The 14779-nt window shown below is 47.3% G+C and overlaps 1 protein-coding gene across 1 annotated transcript in view; it reads left to right on the forward strand.

Annotated features, from left to right (window-relative positions):
• The first annotated feature begins 521 nt into the window (after positions 1–521).
• Positions 522–14779, forward strand: part of DNAH10 (dynein axonemal heavy chain 10) — a 174562-nt gene continuing 160304 nt past the window's right edge. The window contains exons 1-5 of the mRNA XM_008964478.4: positions 522–1165; positions 6332–6415; positions 10321–10418; positions 11554–11662; positions 12869–12984. Coding sequence (XP_008962726.2) covers positions 952–1165; positions 6332–6415; positions 10321–10418; positions 11554–11662; positions 12869–12984 — 621 coding nt within the window. The 5' untranslated portion in view covers positions 522–951. The remainder of the gene's footprint in view (positions 1166–6331; positions 6416–10320; positions 10419–11553; positions 11663–12868; positions 12985–14779) is intronic.

Raw genomic sequence — 14779 nt, forward strand, 5'->3', positions numbered from 1 at the left:
AGCCGGGTTTGCTTGCGTGCCACAGGGAATATATCCAGGAAGGTTATTACGAAGCTGTCAAATCAAGATGATGGGAATAAGGCAGTTTGAACGAACAGTCTTCCCACAGTCAGGCCATTTTTGCTGATTTGGTTTAGAATTTTCAGAAATACTTTCACTCCACCTGTTCTTTGATGGGAATATCTAAGAAGGCTAGGTAGGTTCTTAGGGTTAGCCTGAGTCATCTAGGGGCTCAACTCCTTGTGAGGGGAAATGACAGTGAACAAGTTAGTACTTTGCTCCACAAATGCATGAAAGGACAAATTTGCATCTTCTATCAGTATTTAACTTCCTTTTGCTAATGACAAATAAATATATCTATATTTTTAAACGTGGGTGTTTTGCTTTATTATGCTCTGGTTTGGCAAGAAAGCTAAAGAACTCTGCTCCTTCCCTGATTTTGTAGGCCATGAGGAACTCGTGCTTTCTCGGCTTATTTCCTCCTCGTCTGGCCTCTAATCCCGCCTCTGCCGCCGCCGAGGTGCTGTGACCTTCGTCTCGCCAACTCTCTAGCCCCAGCTTCATCGGCAAGGTGGGCGGGCTGCTTGCAAACCGGTCGGCGTGGGGTGGGGTCGCACCCTCGGCTGCAGCGGCCCTAGGGCGGCTCCTGGCGGCGAGGGTCCCGCTCCGCATCCAGGGGCGTGCGCGCTGCCGGGACCAGGGAGCAACCAGTCTACCTCGGCGGCCCGGGGGCCTGGTGCGCGCCTCCGAGATCTCGGGGCCGGGGCGTGGGCTGCGGCTCGCGGGTTCGGGATCGAGGGGCCGGGCGCGGGGCACTGCCGAGCTTGCAGCCCCCAGCGCCGGCGCCGTCGGCGGGGCGAGCTGCGGCCGTTTCCGGGGCGCCCATTGCTAGGGCCGCCGTTGCCACGGACGCCCGCCCTGCGCCCGGCTCCCTCTGCACTGCGCGGCGCCATGGACGACCTGCGGGTGCTGTGGATGCGCGACCGCGTGTATGCTGCTTTCGGCATCACCGACCCCCAGCTTTTCGAGGACCTGCTCAACCGCGACGACGGCCGGGGCGAGGACCTCATCTTGCACTTCCTCAACCAGGCGAGCGAGGAGGAGGGGCCCTCGGCGCTCTTCATCTACCGCACTATGGTGCCGGAGGAGGTGGAGGTGGAGATTGGTGAGCCTCGACGCGCCGCTCCCTTCCCCGGGCTTCCCTCCTGCCCGTCCCGGCCTCTCCGGCGGGCGCGGGGGCTGCTAGAGCCTGCCCATCGTCCGGCCCCGGCCTCAGGTGCTGTCCACAAACGCTGCCGCCCGCCACGTGCAGGCCCCGGGCGAACCCAGCAATCACAGCCGTCCCTGCCCTCCTGGGCCCACAGCCCACTTGAAAGTCAGGCCTTGATTGAAAAATCACAGCAAACACTGACTTAGCCCGCACCCCGTGCCAGGTGCGGTTCCAACGCTTGTATCAACTCCTTAACCCTACGAGGCGGGTGTATCCTCATCCCTATTTTACAGATGAGCAAACTGGCACGGAGGGGGTTAAGTAACCTGCCCAAGGCCCACGGGCCGTCAAGATCCACTGTGCAATAATCCGAACGGCTGGGTAGAGCCATGCCCAGGTGTGGCAGGGACCCAGGTCACTGTCACTCTCCTTGACCGTCGCAGCCTCTCACGGAGGGTCCGAAGAGCACCCCTTTCTACTTCTGGAGGCTCCTTATATCCTAAAAAGTAAAATAAGGCTAGGACAAAGTTTAAAAACTACAGTAGACTTTAAATGTTTATGTTGAACAAATTAGCATGGCAAATACAAAAAGACAGTGACCAGGGTCCCAGAACCCTCTGTGGAGGCGGATCCCCAGCCCCACCTACTCTCTGATAGGCCCAGGGACACTGAGAGGGCAGGGAGGGGCCAGCACAGGTGAGAGGAGGAGGCAGGACAACTCGCTTCAGAAACAGCTAGAAGGAGACTGGGACCTCGAAAGCCGCCTTCTCGCAGGAGCACCAGCCGGAGCACAGCTGGCGGGACCTCCTGCCTGGCTGTCCAGTGTCCTGGGCTACTTTTCCAGCCCCTTAAGGACTTGGGGATCCCTTGCAGGGCCTCTCACTGGGTTCGGGTGGCAGGGCCGGCAGACCTTTGATTTTTTTTTTAAAGGTACCAGGCAGATTCATTTCTTGTATTTTATTTTTTAACTTTTTTTTTTTTTTTTTTTTGAGATAGGGTCTCACTTTGTCACCCAGGCTGGAGTGCAGTGGTGCGATCTTGACTCACTGCAACCTCTGCCTCCAGGGCTCAAGTGATTCTCCCACCTCAGCTTCCTGAGTAGCTGGGACTACAGGTATGCGTCACCATGCCTGGCTAATTTTTATATTTTTGGTAGAGACAGGTTTCACCATGTTGCCCAGGGTGGTCTCAAACTACTGAGGTCAAGTGATCCTCCCGCCTCGGCCTCCCAAAGTGCTGGGATTCCAGGTGTTAGCCACCTGGCACCTGGCCACTTCTTTTTTTTTTTTTTTTTTTTGAGACAGAGTCTAGCTCTGTCGCCAAGGCTGGAGTGCAGTGGTGCAATCTCGGCTCACTGCAACCTCCACCTCCCTGGTTCAAGCAATTCTCCTGACTCAGCCTCCCAAGTAGCTGGGATTACAGGCACCCATCACCATGCCCGGCTAATTTTTGTATTTCTAGTAGAGACAGGGTTTCACCATGTTGGCTGGGCTGCTCTTGAACTCCTGACCTAAGGTGATCTGCCCACCTCGGCCTCCCGAAGTCCTGGGATTACAGGTGTGAACCATCGCGCTTGGCCACCTTCATTTATTTTAAATATTCATTATTTGCTTGCACAAAATAAAACGTCTTCATCATAAATCCAAAACCACAAATAAACAACAATAACAAATCCCTAGTGCCATCTGGAGAGAGGACCACGTGATCACGTTTTGGAATTTAACCTTCCAGCCTATTATTTTTTTCTCTCTGGCAGACCTTTGGACCTGGACATTAGATTATAACTGGACCTCGGATGTAGGCACTTTCATTGGCACCAAGTGAAATTATGGAAGCCAAAAACACACTCGCAGGATTGACCGTTTAACATGTACCACCACTGCAGGAACTCGGGTTTCGTTTACATTTAAAAAAAGTTACAAGACCCTAAAACAATGGATGTGACTTGGATTTCTTGCAGAAGCCCTCCAAGGGCCTCTGTTAACGGTGGGGTGGCTGTTGTCTGCTGTGTTTACTAGCACGTGTTTAGCCCAAATGTCATCCTGTGTGGAAGCAGAGTTCAGTCTCACCTCAGAGGGTCCCCCTGGTTAATTCCTGGACCCTCCAAAGGGAGCTCAGAACTCCCCCACCCCGCCCCCTGACCCGTTTCTGGGCTGTCTCTGTACCTGGTCTTCCCTTCCATTCCCGTCCCTTCTCCACTATCACCTCATGGTGAAAAGCTGATGGATTCCTTGCCGAAGATGCTGTCTCTGGAAACTCTCAAAGCTGCCGATTCTGGAGGTGCTAGATGGCGTTGGGTGTTGGGGGTTCTGGCCAGGTGGGGAGAAGAGACCTCATCCCCAACTCCACACGTTGTCACTCACTCTCTGCTTGTTAAACCTACAGGCTCATATAACCCTTGAACAGTTTCCCTAGATTATTTTTGGGGAACAGGTGGTTCTGGTCTGTTCGGAGGACCTGCAGAGAGCCCAGCGTGTCCTTTCTTTCCTTTTTTTTCCTCCTCTTTCTGCTCCCCCTCCCTGGTCAAGATTTCTCTCTGCTCCTGGTTAAAAATGATAGGAATGGAGACAAACAGATACTGGGGCAGGTGGTGGTAAGAAAGGCGAGGTGTCCTTCCGGGCAGCAGATACCCAAGATACTGATGCAGTAGGTACATGTGTTCCTTCGGGAAAAAACAAAATGCAATCATACTGTACATATCATTTAGTAACTTCCTTACATTTAAAGAAATTACACAAATACTGTCAGAACACATGTTCTCTTATGAATTCACAGAACATAGAATTACATATAAAAAGAAAAAGCAACGCTTCTCCATCCCTTAAGCCCCAGTCCTGCTCTTATTCCTAGGGGCAACCACTATTATTAGTTTGGTGTGTTTCTGGTTGGCTCTTTTGTCAAATTATCAGTCAATCAATCAGCCAATCATCTACCAACCGACTGATCTGTCTCCCTACCTTCCTATGCATCTATCTATACTTCTGTCTATCTATCTATCTATCTATCTATCTATCTGTCTGTCTATACCTCTATCTATCTATCTATCTATCTATCTCCTGTCTACCTACCTACCTATACATCTATCTCTCTCTATTATCTATCTACCAACTGACCAATCTATCTGTGTGTCTATCTACCTATCATTCACCTATCATCCATCTATCAATTATCTACCAATCTACCTACCTACCTACACATCTATCTCTATCTATACATCTATCTACCTATCTACCTACCTACCTATACATCTATCTCTATCTATACATCTATCTACCTACCTACCTATACATCTCTATCTATACATCTACCTACCTACCTATACATCTATACCTCTATCTATATCCTGTCTACCTACCTACCTATACATCTATCTCTCTGTCTCCTGTCTACCTACCTAATTACCTATACATCTATCCCTCTATTATCTATCTGCCAACTGACCAATCTGTCTGTGTGTCTGTCTACCTATCAGTTACCTATCATCTATCCATCTATCAATTATCTACCAATTTATCTGTCTACCTACCAATACATCTATCTCTATCTATACATCTATCAATCTACATATCTGTTTATCTATCTATACATCTATCTATCTATACATCTATCTATCTATACATCTATCTATCTATACATCTATCTCCTGTCTACCTACCTACCTATACATCTCTCTCTATCTATACATCTATCTATCTATCTATCTATCTATCTATCTATCTATCTATCTACCTACATGTCTGTTTATCTGTCTGTCTATCTCTGTCTGTCTAGGCATAAGGTCAGGGCTGTTGAGATCAATTAATCAGCCTACCTACCTACCTACCTACCTACCTGCTTGTCATCTATATCTGTCTATCCTTGTTCTATCTACAGTCTATATTTCTCTCTATAATGATAATATATGGATATATAGAGTTCCTAAAACTATAAATATCATACTATATATACATATTATTTTGTGACTTCTCCCCCCAACACATGTCTTGGTTATTTTTTCATGCCAATTCCTATAGTTGTACCTAACTTGATAGATTTAAATACATAGATGTACCACATTCTACTCATCCATTCTCTAATTAATGGACACTTAGCTTTTCAGAGTATTCATTCTGCAAACAATGGAATAATGTCCGTCTATCCTTGCATACTTTGTGTATTTCTGGAGGATAGATTTATAAAAATGAAATGCATCTGTACCAAGTATGGTCTTTTACAATTTGAGTGGGTCCTGTTGGTCCACAGCCAGTGGTGGTGGATGAGGCACCTGTTTCCCAATGGCCTCCCGACATTTGATATTGGCCATTTTTTAGATTTTTGGCAATTCCATAGAAAAAAGTAGTTGTACTCCCTTACTCTAATTTATGTAAATGTTAGTGTAGTTGAGCCTCTTTTTTTCCCTTCATTTTTTTCTTTTCTTTTCTTTTTTCTTTTTTCTTTTTTTTTGAGACAGAGCCTCACTTTGTCTCCCAGGCTGGAGTGCAGTGGTGTGATCTCGGCTCACTGCAACCTCCGCCTCTTGGGCTCAAGTGATTCTCCTGCATCAGCCTCCCAAGTAGCTGGGATTACAGGCGCGCACCACCACACCCAGCTAATTTTTTTGTATTTTTAATAGAGACGAGGTTTCACCATGTTGACCAGGCTGGTCTTGAGCTCCCGATCTCAAGTGATCCACCCACCTCGGCCTTCCAAAGTGCTGGGATTACAGGCATGAGCCACTGCGCCTGGCCTCCTTCAGTTTTTAAATTGTGGTAACATACACATGGCCTGCAATTTACATCTTAACCATTTTGAAATGTACAGTTTAGGGTGTTAAATACATTCATAGTGTTGTGCACCCAGGAGCCTCTTTCTTATGCTTCTTGGTTATTTGTATTTCTTCTGGGCTGGTGGTAACTCTGATCATTTCTGTATCCTTCGTCTCTTGGCAGAATTTGCACAAACCTCCTTGGCTGTCACTGAAAGCTGGCTCCAGTAAGGAATACTGCTGTACCACTGTAACATAATGAGTCTCCTGTGGGCCACATACCAACCCCTTGGCTCCACAGAAAGCAAAGATATCAGGTGTTTCATGCAGTGAACAATTACGTTTTATATTTTCTTCCCATTTATGTGGCCATAAAGATGAGATACCTGTCCTGTCTGAAGAGGGAGAAGAGGAAGAAGAGACTTATTCTCAAAAAGTGGAGTCCGTGGATAAAGTGCGAGGTGTGGAGTTGGGAGGGGTCATGGGAGGGTGGAACTGAGAAAGCCCCGCCGCAGCGGGAGTAGGGTGCTGCCTGCCATGCCACAATCAGTTTGTACTTTCACTGGGTATGAACCACAAAGAGAAAGTGCTGGGTCATGAATAGACGGATATAGTAGTTTCCCACGGCTGCCGTCACAAGTGACCACAGACTGGGTGGCTGAAAACAACACAGATGTATTCTCTCACAGCTCTGGAGGCCGGAACTCCAAAATCAAGGTGCTGGCAGGGCTGCACTCCCTCTGCAGGACCAAGGGGAGGATCCTTCCCAGTCTCCTCACTGCAGTCTAGGGGTCAGGATGTCCTCGGCCTGCAGCATCATCACTCCAGTCTCTACATCCATCGTCACATGGCCTTGTCCCCTCTGTATCTTTCTTCTCCGTGTGTCCTCTCTCCTCCTCCTCCTCCTTCTTTTTTTTTGAGACAGGGTCTCGCTCTTGTCACCCAAGCTGGAGTGTAATGGCGTGATCTCAGCTCACTGCAACCTCCGCCTCCCAGGTTCAAGTGATTCTCCTGCCTCAGCCTCTCAAGTAGCTGCGATCTCAGGCGCCCACCACAACGCCCAGCTAATTTTTGTATTTTCAGTAGAGACGGGGTTTCACCATGTTGGCCAGGCTGGTCTTGAACTCCCGTCCTCAGGTGATCCGCCCTCCTCGGCCTCCCAAAGTGCTGGGATTACAGGCGTGAGCCACCGTACCCGGCCATCCTCTCTCCCTCTTATACAGGCACCAGTCACATTGGATTTTGGGCCCACTCTAATCCATATCACCTCATCTTTACTAATTACATCTGCAAAGACCCTGTTTCCAACTGAGGTCACAGCTTTAGGACATGCATTGTGGGGGACACTCTTCAACCCAGTGTGGTATGTAACATACAAACACTCATGCAGGCGATGTCTCAGCCAGCTCAGCAAACACATGCTTTGTACTTTGTTTTGTAGGTGGGCTTCCCACTGTGCAAGCTACAGATGCCATTTTCTTAGGAGAATCTTCAAGGCACAGAACTTTTCATGTATTTATTTGTTTTTGAGACAGGACCTCACTCTGTTGCCCAGGCTGGAGTGGTGCTGTCATAGCTCACTTCAGCCTCTAACTTCTAGGCTCAAGCAATCCTCCTGACTCAGGCTCCTGAGGAGCTGGGACTGTAGAGGTGCACCAACATGCCTGGATGACATTTTGATTTTTTGTAGAGATGGGGTCTCACTATGTTACCCAGGCTGGTCTCGAAGTCCTGGGCTCAGGCAGTCCTCCCACCTCAGCCTTCCAAAGTGTTGGGATTACAGGCATGAGCCACTGCTTCTGGCCAAGCATTTATTTTTAACCAAATTGTAATCCCCTCAAGTAGCAAAGACTGTGGAGAGGGAACTACAAGTTAGAAATAAAAGATGGTTTGAGTAAGCCTTGTTTAAAGTGGGTTTTTGGTTTTTTTGGAGACGAAGTGTTGCTCTGTCACCCAGGCTGGAGTGCAATGGTGCGATCTCGGCTTGCTGCAACCTCCTCCTCCTGGGTTCAAGCGATTCTTCTGCCTCAGCCTCCTGAGTAGCTGGGACTGCAGGCACACGCCACCACATCCAGCTAATTTTTTTTTTTTTTTTTTTTGAGACAGAGTCTTGCTAATTTTTGTATTTTTAGTAGAGGCGGGGTTTCACCATGTTGGCCAGGCTGGTCTCAAACTCCTGACCTCAGGTGATCCACCCACCTCGGCCTCCCAAAGTGTTGGGATTACAGGCGTGAGCCACCACGCCCGGCCTAAAGTGGGTTTTGATAAGGCAGTAGTTCTGGATGCTACAGCAATGTCTGCTGAGGTCTCCTAGGAAGGCACTCTCGGCTTCGGAGCCCAGTACATCCATGAAGAGGACAGGTTTGGGAAGGAAGAGCTGTTTAGGTGGGAAGGTCGGGGAAGTCCTTTCTCACAAAGTAAATTAACATTATTATATATTTTCTTCTTTTCTTTTTATGGTGGTAAAATGGATGTCACTTTTACCATTTTTTCCATTTCTATGTGGCATTAAGTACATTCATAAGTGTATTTTCCTTTTTAAAGATGGGGCCTTGCTCTGTGGCCCAGGCTGGAGTGCTGTGGTGTGATCATAGTGCCCTGTAGCCTTGAACTCTTGGGCTCAAGCGATCCTCCTGCCTCAGCCTTCCAAGTAGCTGGGACTACAGATGTGTGCCACCATGCCTGGCTAAGATTTTTTTTTTTTTTTTAACTTAAGTTTAATTTTTTGGGCTGTTGTGGTGGCTCACGCCTATAATCCCAGGACTTAGGGAGGCCAAGGCAGGAGGATCACTTGAGGTCAGGAGTTCAAGACTAGCCCAGCCAACATGATGAAACCCATCTCTACTAAAAACACAAAAATTAGCCAGGTAGCCAGGCATGGTGGCACGTACCTGTAATCCCAGCTACTCGGGAGGCTGAGGCAGGAGAATTGCTTGAACTCGGGAGGTGGAGGTTGCAGTGAGCCAAGATCGTGCCACTGCACTCCAGCCTGGGTGACCCAGTGAGATCTGGCTCAAAAAAAAAATTTTTTTTTTTAAATTTTTTTTGTAGAGATGAGGTTTCACTACATTGCCCAGGCTGGTCTCAAACTCCTGGCCTCAAATGATCTTCTACCCTGTAGCTGGGACTATAGGCGTGCACCATCACTCCTGGATAACATTTTGATTTTTTGTAGAGAGTAGAGACTACTCTAATGCTGTTAGGGAATTAGCAATGGACTACAGGCTATTTATGGCACGGCACCTGCTCGTAAGTGTGATTTTTTTTTTTTTTTACTGTAGTCTATTGCTAGTTCTCTAATAATGTTGGTACTGCTGTCTATAGACTATTCCCCTGCCAACCACGGTGCCAATGCCCTTACCCGTGCTGTCATTTAGTCCTCCAGAATTTGGCTGGTAGATGTTACTGTCCCATTTTATGGATGCGAAAACTAATAGCAGAGAGGATTCAGACCCCTGACATTGAGTTTATGCCAAAGCCACAGTGACTTTGCACAGTGCCTTTCAAAGTAAGAGCTGAGGGAAAGCTCCCAGGGAAAGCTCCTTTCTCTAATCATCAGGCTTGTTGGATGTTCTGAGGGCTCAGACTTGGTGTCTGCTGAGGTTTCTGATTCTGTATTAATCAGAGTGGACTTGAGACAGGTGCGTCATTTCATTTAGACTGTTTTTCTTCTTGTCCCTCACAAGTTTTGCACCTCATAGTGAAAAAGGAGTAAATGCTAACATGCTAGCTGTAATTCTTTTTTTTTTTTTTTCTGAGATGGAGGCTTGCTCTGCCACCCAGGCTGCAGTGGCACAATCTTGGCTCACTGCAACCTCTACCTCCTGGCCTCAAGCGATTCTCCTGCCTCAGCCTCCCGAGTAGCTGCGATTACAGGCATGCACCACCATGTCCGGCTAATTTTTATATTTTTAGTAGAGACAGGGTGTTGCCATGCTGGCCAGGCTGGTCTCAAACTCCTGACATCAAGTGATCCACCCACCTCAGCTTCCCAGAGTGCTGGGATTATAGGCATGAGCCACTGCGCCTGGACTGTAATTCTTGTCTTTATGATAAACTCCCTTTTAAGTAAAAAACCTCAGAGAAGTCACACGGTCACAGGGTGGACACTGTACCTGAGAGAACGCAGACACAAACATGTAAAATTTCTGATGGACACCCTGTCAAAAACGAAACACAATTCTTGTCAATTACCATGTGAGTCAAGGCCACAATCGGATTGATTGGAACAGAAGGTATGCACAGCTATTTGATAACTCGCCTTTTGAATGAAATGTACTGGTGCACAAAATGCAGGGCTGCTCTTGATGGTAGGAAACCTAATTTTCTGATTATTTTCTCTTAAACTTTGATTGCTGTTTTGCAGCTAAGCATGTGTCACTGAGAACCGAATCTCTAGGCCAACCTCTAAACAGAGAGGATGAAGAAACGGACAAAGAGATTTCAGAAAAACTCCCTTCCAAAGTAAGCATGGCTCTTTGTCCTTGTTGGTGGGGTAATGGGGACCCCTGACGCCCTCTAGGATTCAGGGTAACTGACATAGCCCCATCCAAGGGATTTATCATGTTGGAATGGAAATTATAGGATCCCAAGGCCACCCTCAGATTCAGTGATTGGCTGGAAGGACTCACAGGACCCAGAAAATCTGTTATATTCATAGTTACAGTTTATTACAGGGAAAGGATGCAAATTAGACTCAGCAAAAAAAGGAAAAAACGTGCACAGGACAGAGACCAGCAGAAAATAGGTACAAGCTTCCATCTGTTCCCTCCCAATGGAGTTTCATGGATAGCACTTAATTCTCCTGGTAGCTATGAGTGACAACATGCATGAAGTATTGCCAACCAGAGAGGCTCACCTGAGCCTTGGTGTCTGGGGTTTTTAATGGGGATCAGTCACACAGGCATGGAGCATCCACGTGGCTGACCTTAGTTACTCAGCTCCCCTTCATCTCCAGCCCTCACCACCACCCTAGAGGTTGAACTGATCCTGTATGACTGGGGCCCCAGCAAACAAAAACAGGCATTCACCAAACTCGCATTGTTAGCATACACTTTCAGGCATGGCCCAAGGCTACAGGTACACAAAGACTCCCATATTAGGAAGGGTATTCCAAAAGCTTGGAAGTTGTCACCCTAAGAGCCAAAGGCCAGTTCTGAAGACATTTGGCATGTGTGGGGTTTGGACAACACAGGCCTGCTAAATGAACCCTGTTCTGTGAAAACCCCAAGGTTGGAGTTTAAGGCTAGGATGTAAACATTCAGCCTGGCCTATGCTTACCAAAATCATGCTTCATTGCTTCATAAGTACGTCCCATCTGCAAAACAAAATTCAAGCTCCATCTGGACCTTTGCCAGGTCAGTTTGTTTAGGTGTTGCTGCACTGGTTGGTCAATAGAGGAGTCAGGCTGACAGCTCAGAGTCTGGGTGCATTTAGCTCCTGTGTTTAGCTGGTACCCACTGTGTGGCTGTGGCTACGTTGTCAGAACATGAGACCAGCCATTGTGTTGAGAGGAGAGCTTAGGTGTACTTGAATATTAGGTTCTTTAGGTGAATGGATGTATCACAAGAATGAATGGTTTTTGTTCCCCATGTTTCAGAGAACTGTGAAGCACATCATGGAAAAGATGCATCTCCACATGCTCTGTACCCCTCTTCCCGAGGAGTTCCTGGACCAAAACGTGGTGTTTTTCCTCAGAAATACCAAAGGTACATTTCTGGCACGTGTGTGTGTACGTGTGTTGAGGGGGTGTGGTTGTGCATGCACTTGTTCACTCTCATTCTGTTGTCTTTTTATGGTTGTCTTTCACCTATGCCAAGCTCTCTTTCTCTTCCATACTGTACTGGGTTCTTACGTAGTCTTCTCAAAGCTAATTTCCAGTAAAGAAGTGTTAGAGATAAAGAAATGTATTCAGCCAGTGATAGTGCATGTCTGCACATATTTGGAGAAGGCGTGAAGACTGAAACTTGTGAAATAATGGCTTCAGTGGGCATATTTGTTGTGTCTCTTTTGTTTCCCAGTTAGATCAAGGGAAGAGTCCAAGTAACCTTTAAAATGTTTACCATGGTGATTGATTTTTGGTCAGGTAGAGCAAATACATATCAAATAAAACCTTGTTTGTTGGAAGGGTAGATGTTACCAAGTAGGTCTTTTCAAACAACCCATGACTCAAAATATGCTTTGGCAATGAATTGAGGAAGACTTGCTGGGGAGTGAAGACAGGCAAAGCCCGTGCCCAAGCCAGCTTGGATGGTTGTAACAAATTGCCATAGGCTGGGGGGCTTCACCAACAAACATCTATTTCTCACAGCTCTGGAGGCTGGGAAGTCCAAATCAAGGTGCTGGCAGATCTGGCGTCCGGCGAGGGCCACTTCCTGGTTCACAGATGGCACCTTCTCTTATCCTCCCATGGTGGAGAGCAGAGAGAGAGACAGCAAGCTCTCCTGTCTCTTCCTATAGGGACACCAATCCAATCGTGAGACTCCACCCTCATGACCTAATCACCTACCAAAGGCCCCACCTTCTAATACCTTCACCTTGGGGATTTAAGCTTCAACATGTGGATTTTGGGGTCATTCAGTCCATAGCAGCAAAGAATCCAGCCAACATTTCTAGACAACCCAAGTAATTTCTGATTTTGTCCAGCGTTAGATACTCCAACCAGATCAGCAAATGTGTGCAGCTCTTGTGCACTGTTCATACTAATCCACGAACCACAGTGCATCGGTATCCATTTCAGCTTCTCATGGGCCCTCAGATTTGTTTAAACACAAATAGGGGATATTCTGAATCTGTAACCAGAACATTCCTTGTAGAAGCTTGGGAAGAAGGAGAAGATTCCTGTTCTCTTGGAAATGTTAACTGTTGGCTGCTCTCTCCCACTGACCTTACATTCTACACCTGTTCTTCTTTAGAGGCAATCTCTGAAGCTACCGACATGAAGGAAGCTATGGAAATTATGCCAGAAACACTGGAGTATGGAATTATAAACGCTAATGTGCTCCATTTTCTGAAGAATATTATATGTCAGGTAAACGTGGAGAAAGGAAGAAATTCTAGTATTTCTAAAGTTGAGGTCATGTGGTTTGTTTATTCCACAAATAGGTAGCGGGCAGCTCTTCTGTCTCAGGTGCTGTTATGGGCACTGAGGTGCTGAGACCAGCTCGGCTGGGGAGACCCTAACCCAGCGGTGCTAGAGAAATTAAAGACACACACACACAAATATAGAGGTGTGAAGTGGGAAATCAGGTGTCTCACAGCCTTCAGAGCTGAGAGCCCCAAACAGAGATTTACCCACATATTTATTAACAGCAAACCAGTCATTAGCATTGTTTCTATAGATATTAAATTAACTAAAAGTATCCCTTATGGGAAACGAAGGGGTGGGCCGAATTAAAGAAATAGGTTGGGCTAGTTAACTGCAGCAGGAGCATGTCCTTAAGGCATAAATCGCTCATGCTATTGCCTGTGGCTTAAGAATGCCTTTCAGCGGTTTTCCACCCTGGGCAGGCCAGGTGTTCCTTGCCCTCATTCCCGTAAACCCACAACCTTCCAGCTTGGGCGTTGGGGCCATTATGGACATGTTACCATGCTGCAGAGATTTTATTTATGGCCAGTTTTGGGGCCAGTTCGTGGCCAGATTTTAGGGTCTTGTTCCCAACACTGAGGGTCAAGCAGTGGACAGGACAGGCAATGGCCCTGCTCTCTAGGAGCTTATGTAGGGGAAAGACATGGCACACAAGCACATCTATGAGAAAATACCGACAAGTGGCATGAGGAAAATAAACCCTGATATGAGACAGAAATAGGCATGTGCACTGTGTGTGTGCAGAGGGCATGGTGAGGAACGGCCTTGCTGAGGATGTGATGTCTAAGCTTTCTTTTTTATTTTTATTGTTTTTCGAGACAGGGTCTCTCCGCCATCCAGTCTGGAGTGCAGTGGCACAATCACGGCTCACTGCAGCCTCAACTCTCAAGCGATCCTTCTGCCTCAGCCTCCTGAGTGACTGGGATTACAGGCATACACCACCATGCCTGGCTCATTTTTGTACTTATTGTAGAGACAGGGTCTCACCATGTTGCCTAGGCTGGTCTCCAACTCCTGGGCTCAAACAATCTGCCCGCCTTGGCCTCCCAAAGTGCTGTGATTACAGGCATGAGCCCCCATGCTTGGCCTGAGCTTTATAGACCAAAAAAATGAAAAACTCATCAGCAGGCCTTTTTCATGAATGATAAGTTATTAGGGAAATGCACTAGGGAAGGAAGGAAGAGGTGATATTGAACTGAGACCCAAATGAGGCCAAGGCATCAGACACAATAGGATGTGGAGGAAGAGCATGCTGGGCAGAGAGAACAGCAGGTGCAAAGGCCCTGAGTTAGAAGCAGCCTCAGCTTGGCCCAGTAGCAGGAGGATGGCCACTGTGGCTGGAGGGAGGGCTGGAAATGAAGGCAGGTTTAAGCAGGGGAACAACAGGATCTGGTTTGCATTTTACCTCTGGCTATTGTGGGAAAACATATTGCTGGGGTGGAGGGGAAGGAAAGACCATATAGAAAGCCATGGAAGAGCCCAGGTGGAGGGCTGTATTAGTCCATTTTCATGCTGCTGTAGGGAACTGCCCATAATTTATAAAGGAAAGAGGCTAAATTGAGTCACAGTTCTGCATGGCTGTGGAGGCCTCAGGAAACTTAAAATCATGGTGGAAGGGGAAGCAAACACATCCTTCTTCATATGACGGCAGGAAGGAGAAGTGCTGAGCAAAGAGGGAAAAGCCGCTTATACAACCATCAGATCTCATGAGAACTCACTCACTATCATGAGAACAGTG

This window comes from Pan paniscus, chromosome 10, assembly GCF_029289425.2.
Source record: "Pan paniscus chromosome 10, NHGRI_mPanPan1-v2.0_pri, whole genome shotgun sequence".
NCBI classification, from domain to species: Eukaryota; Metazoa; Chordata; class Mammalia; order Primates; family Hominidae; genus Pan; species Pan paniscus.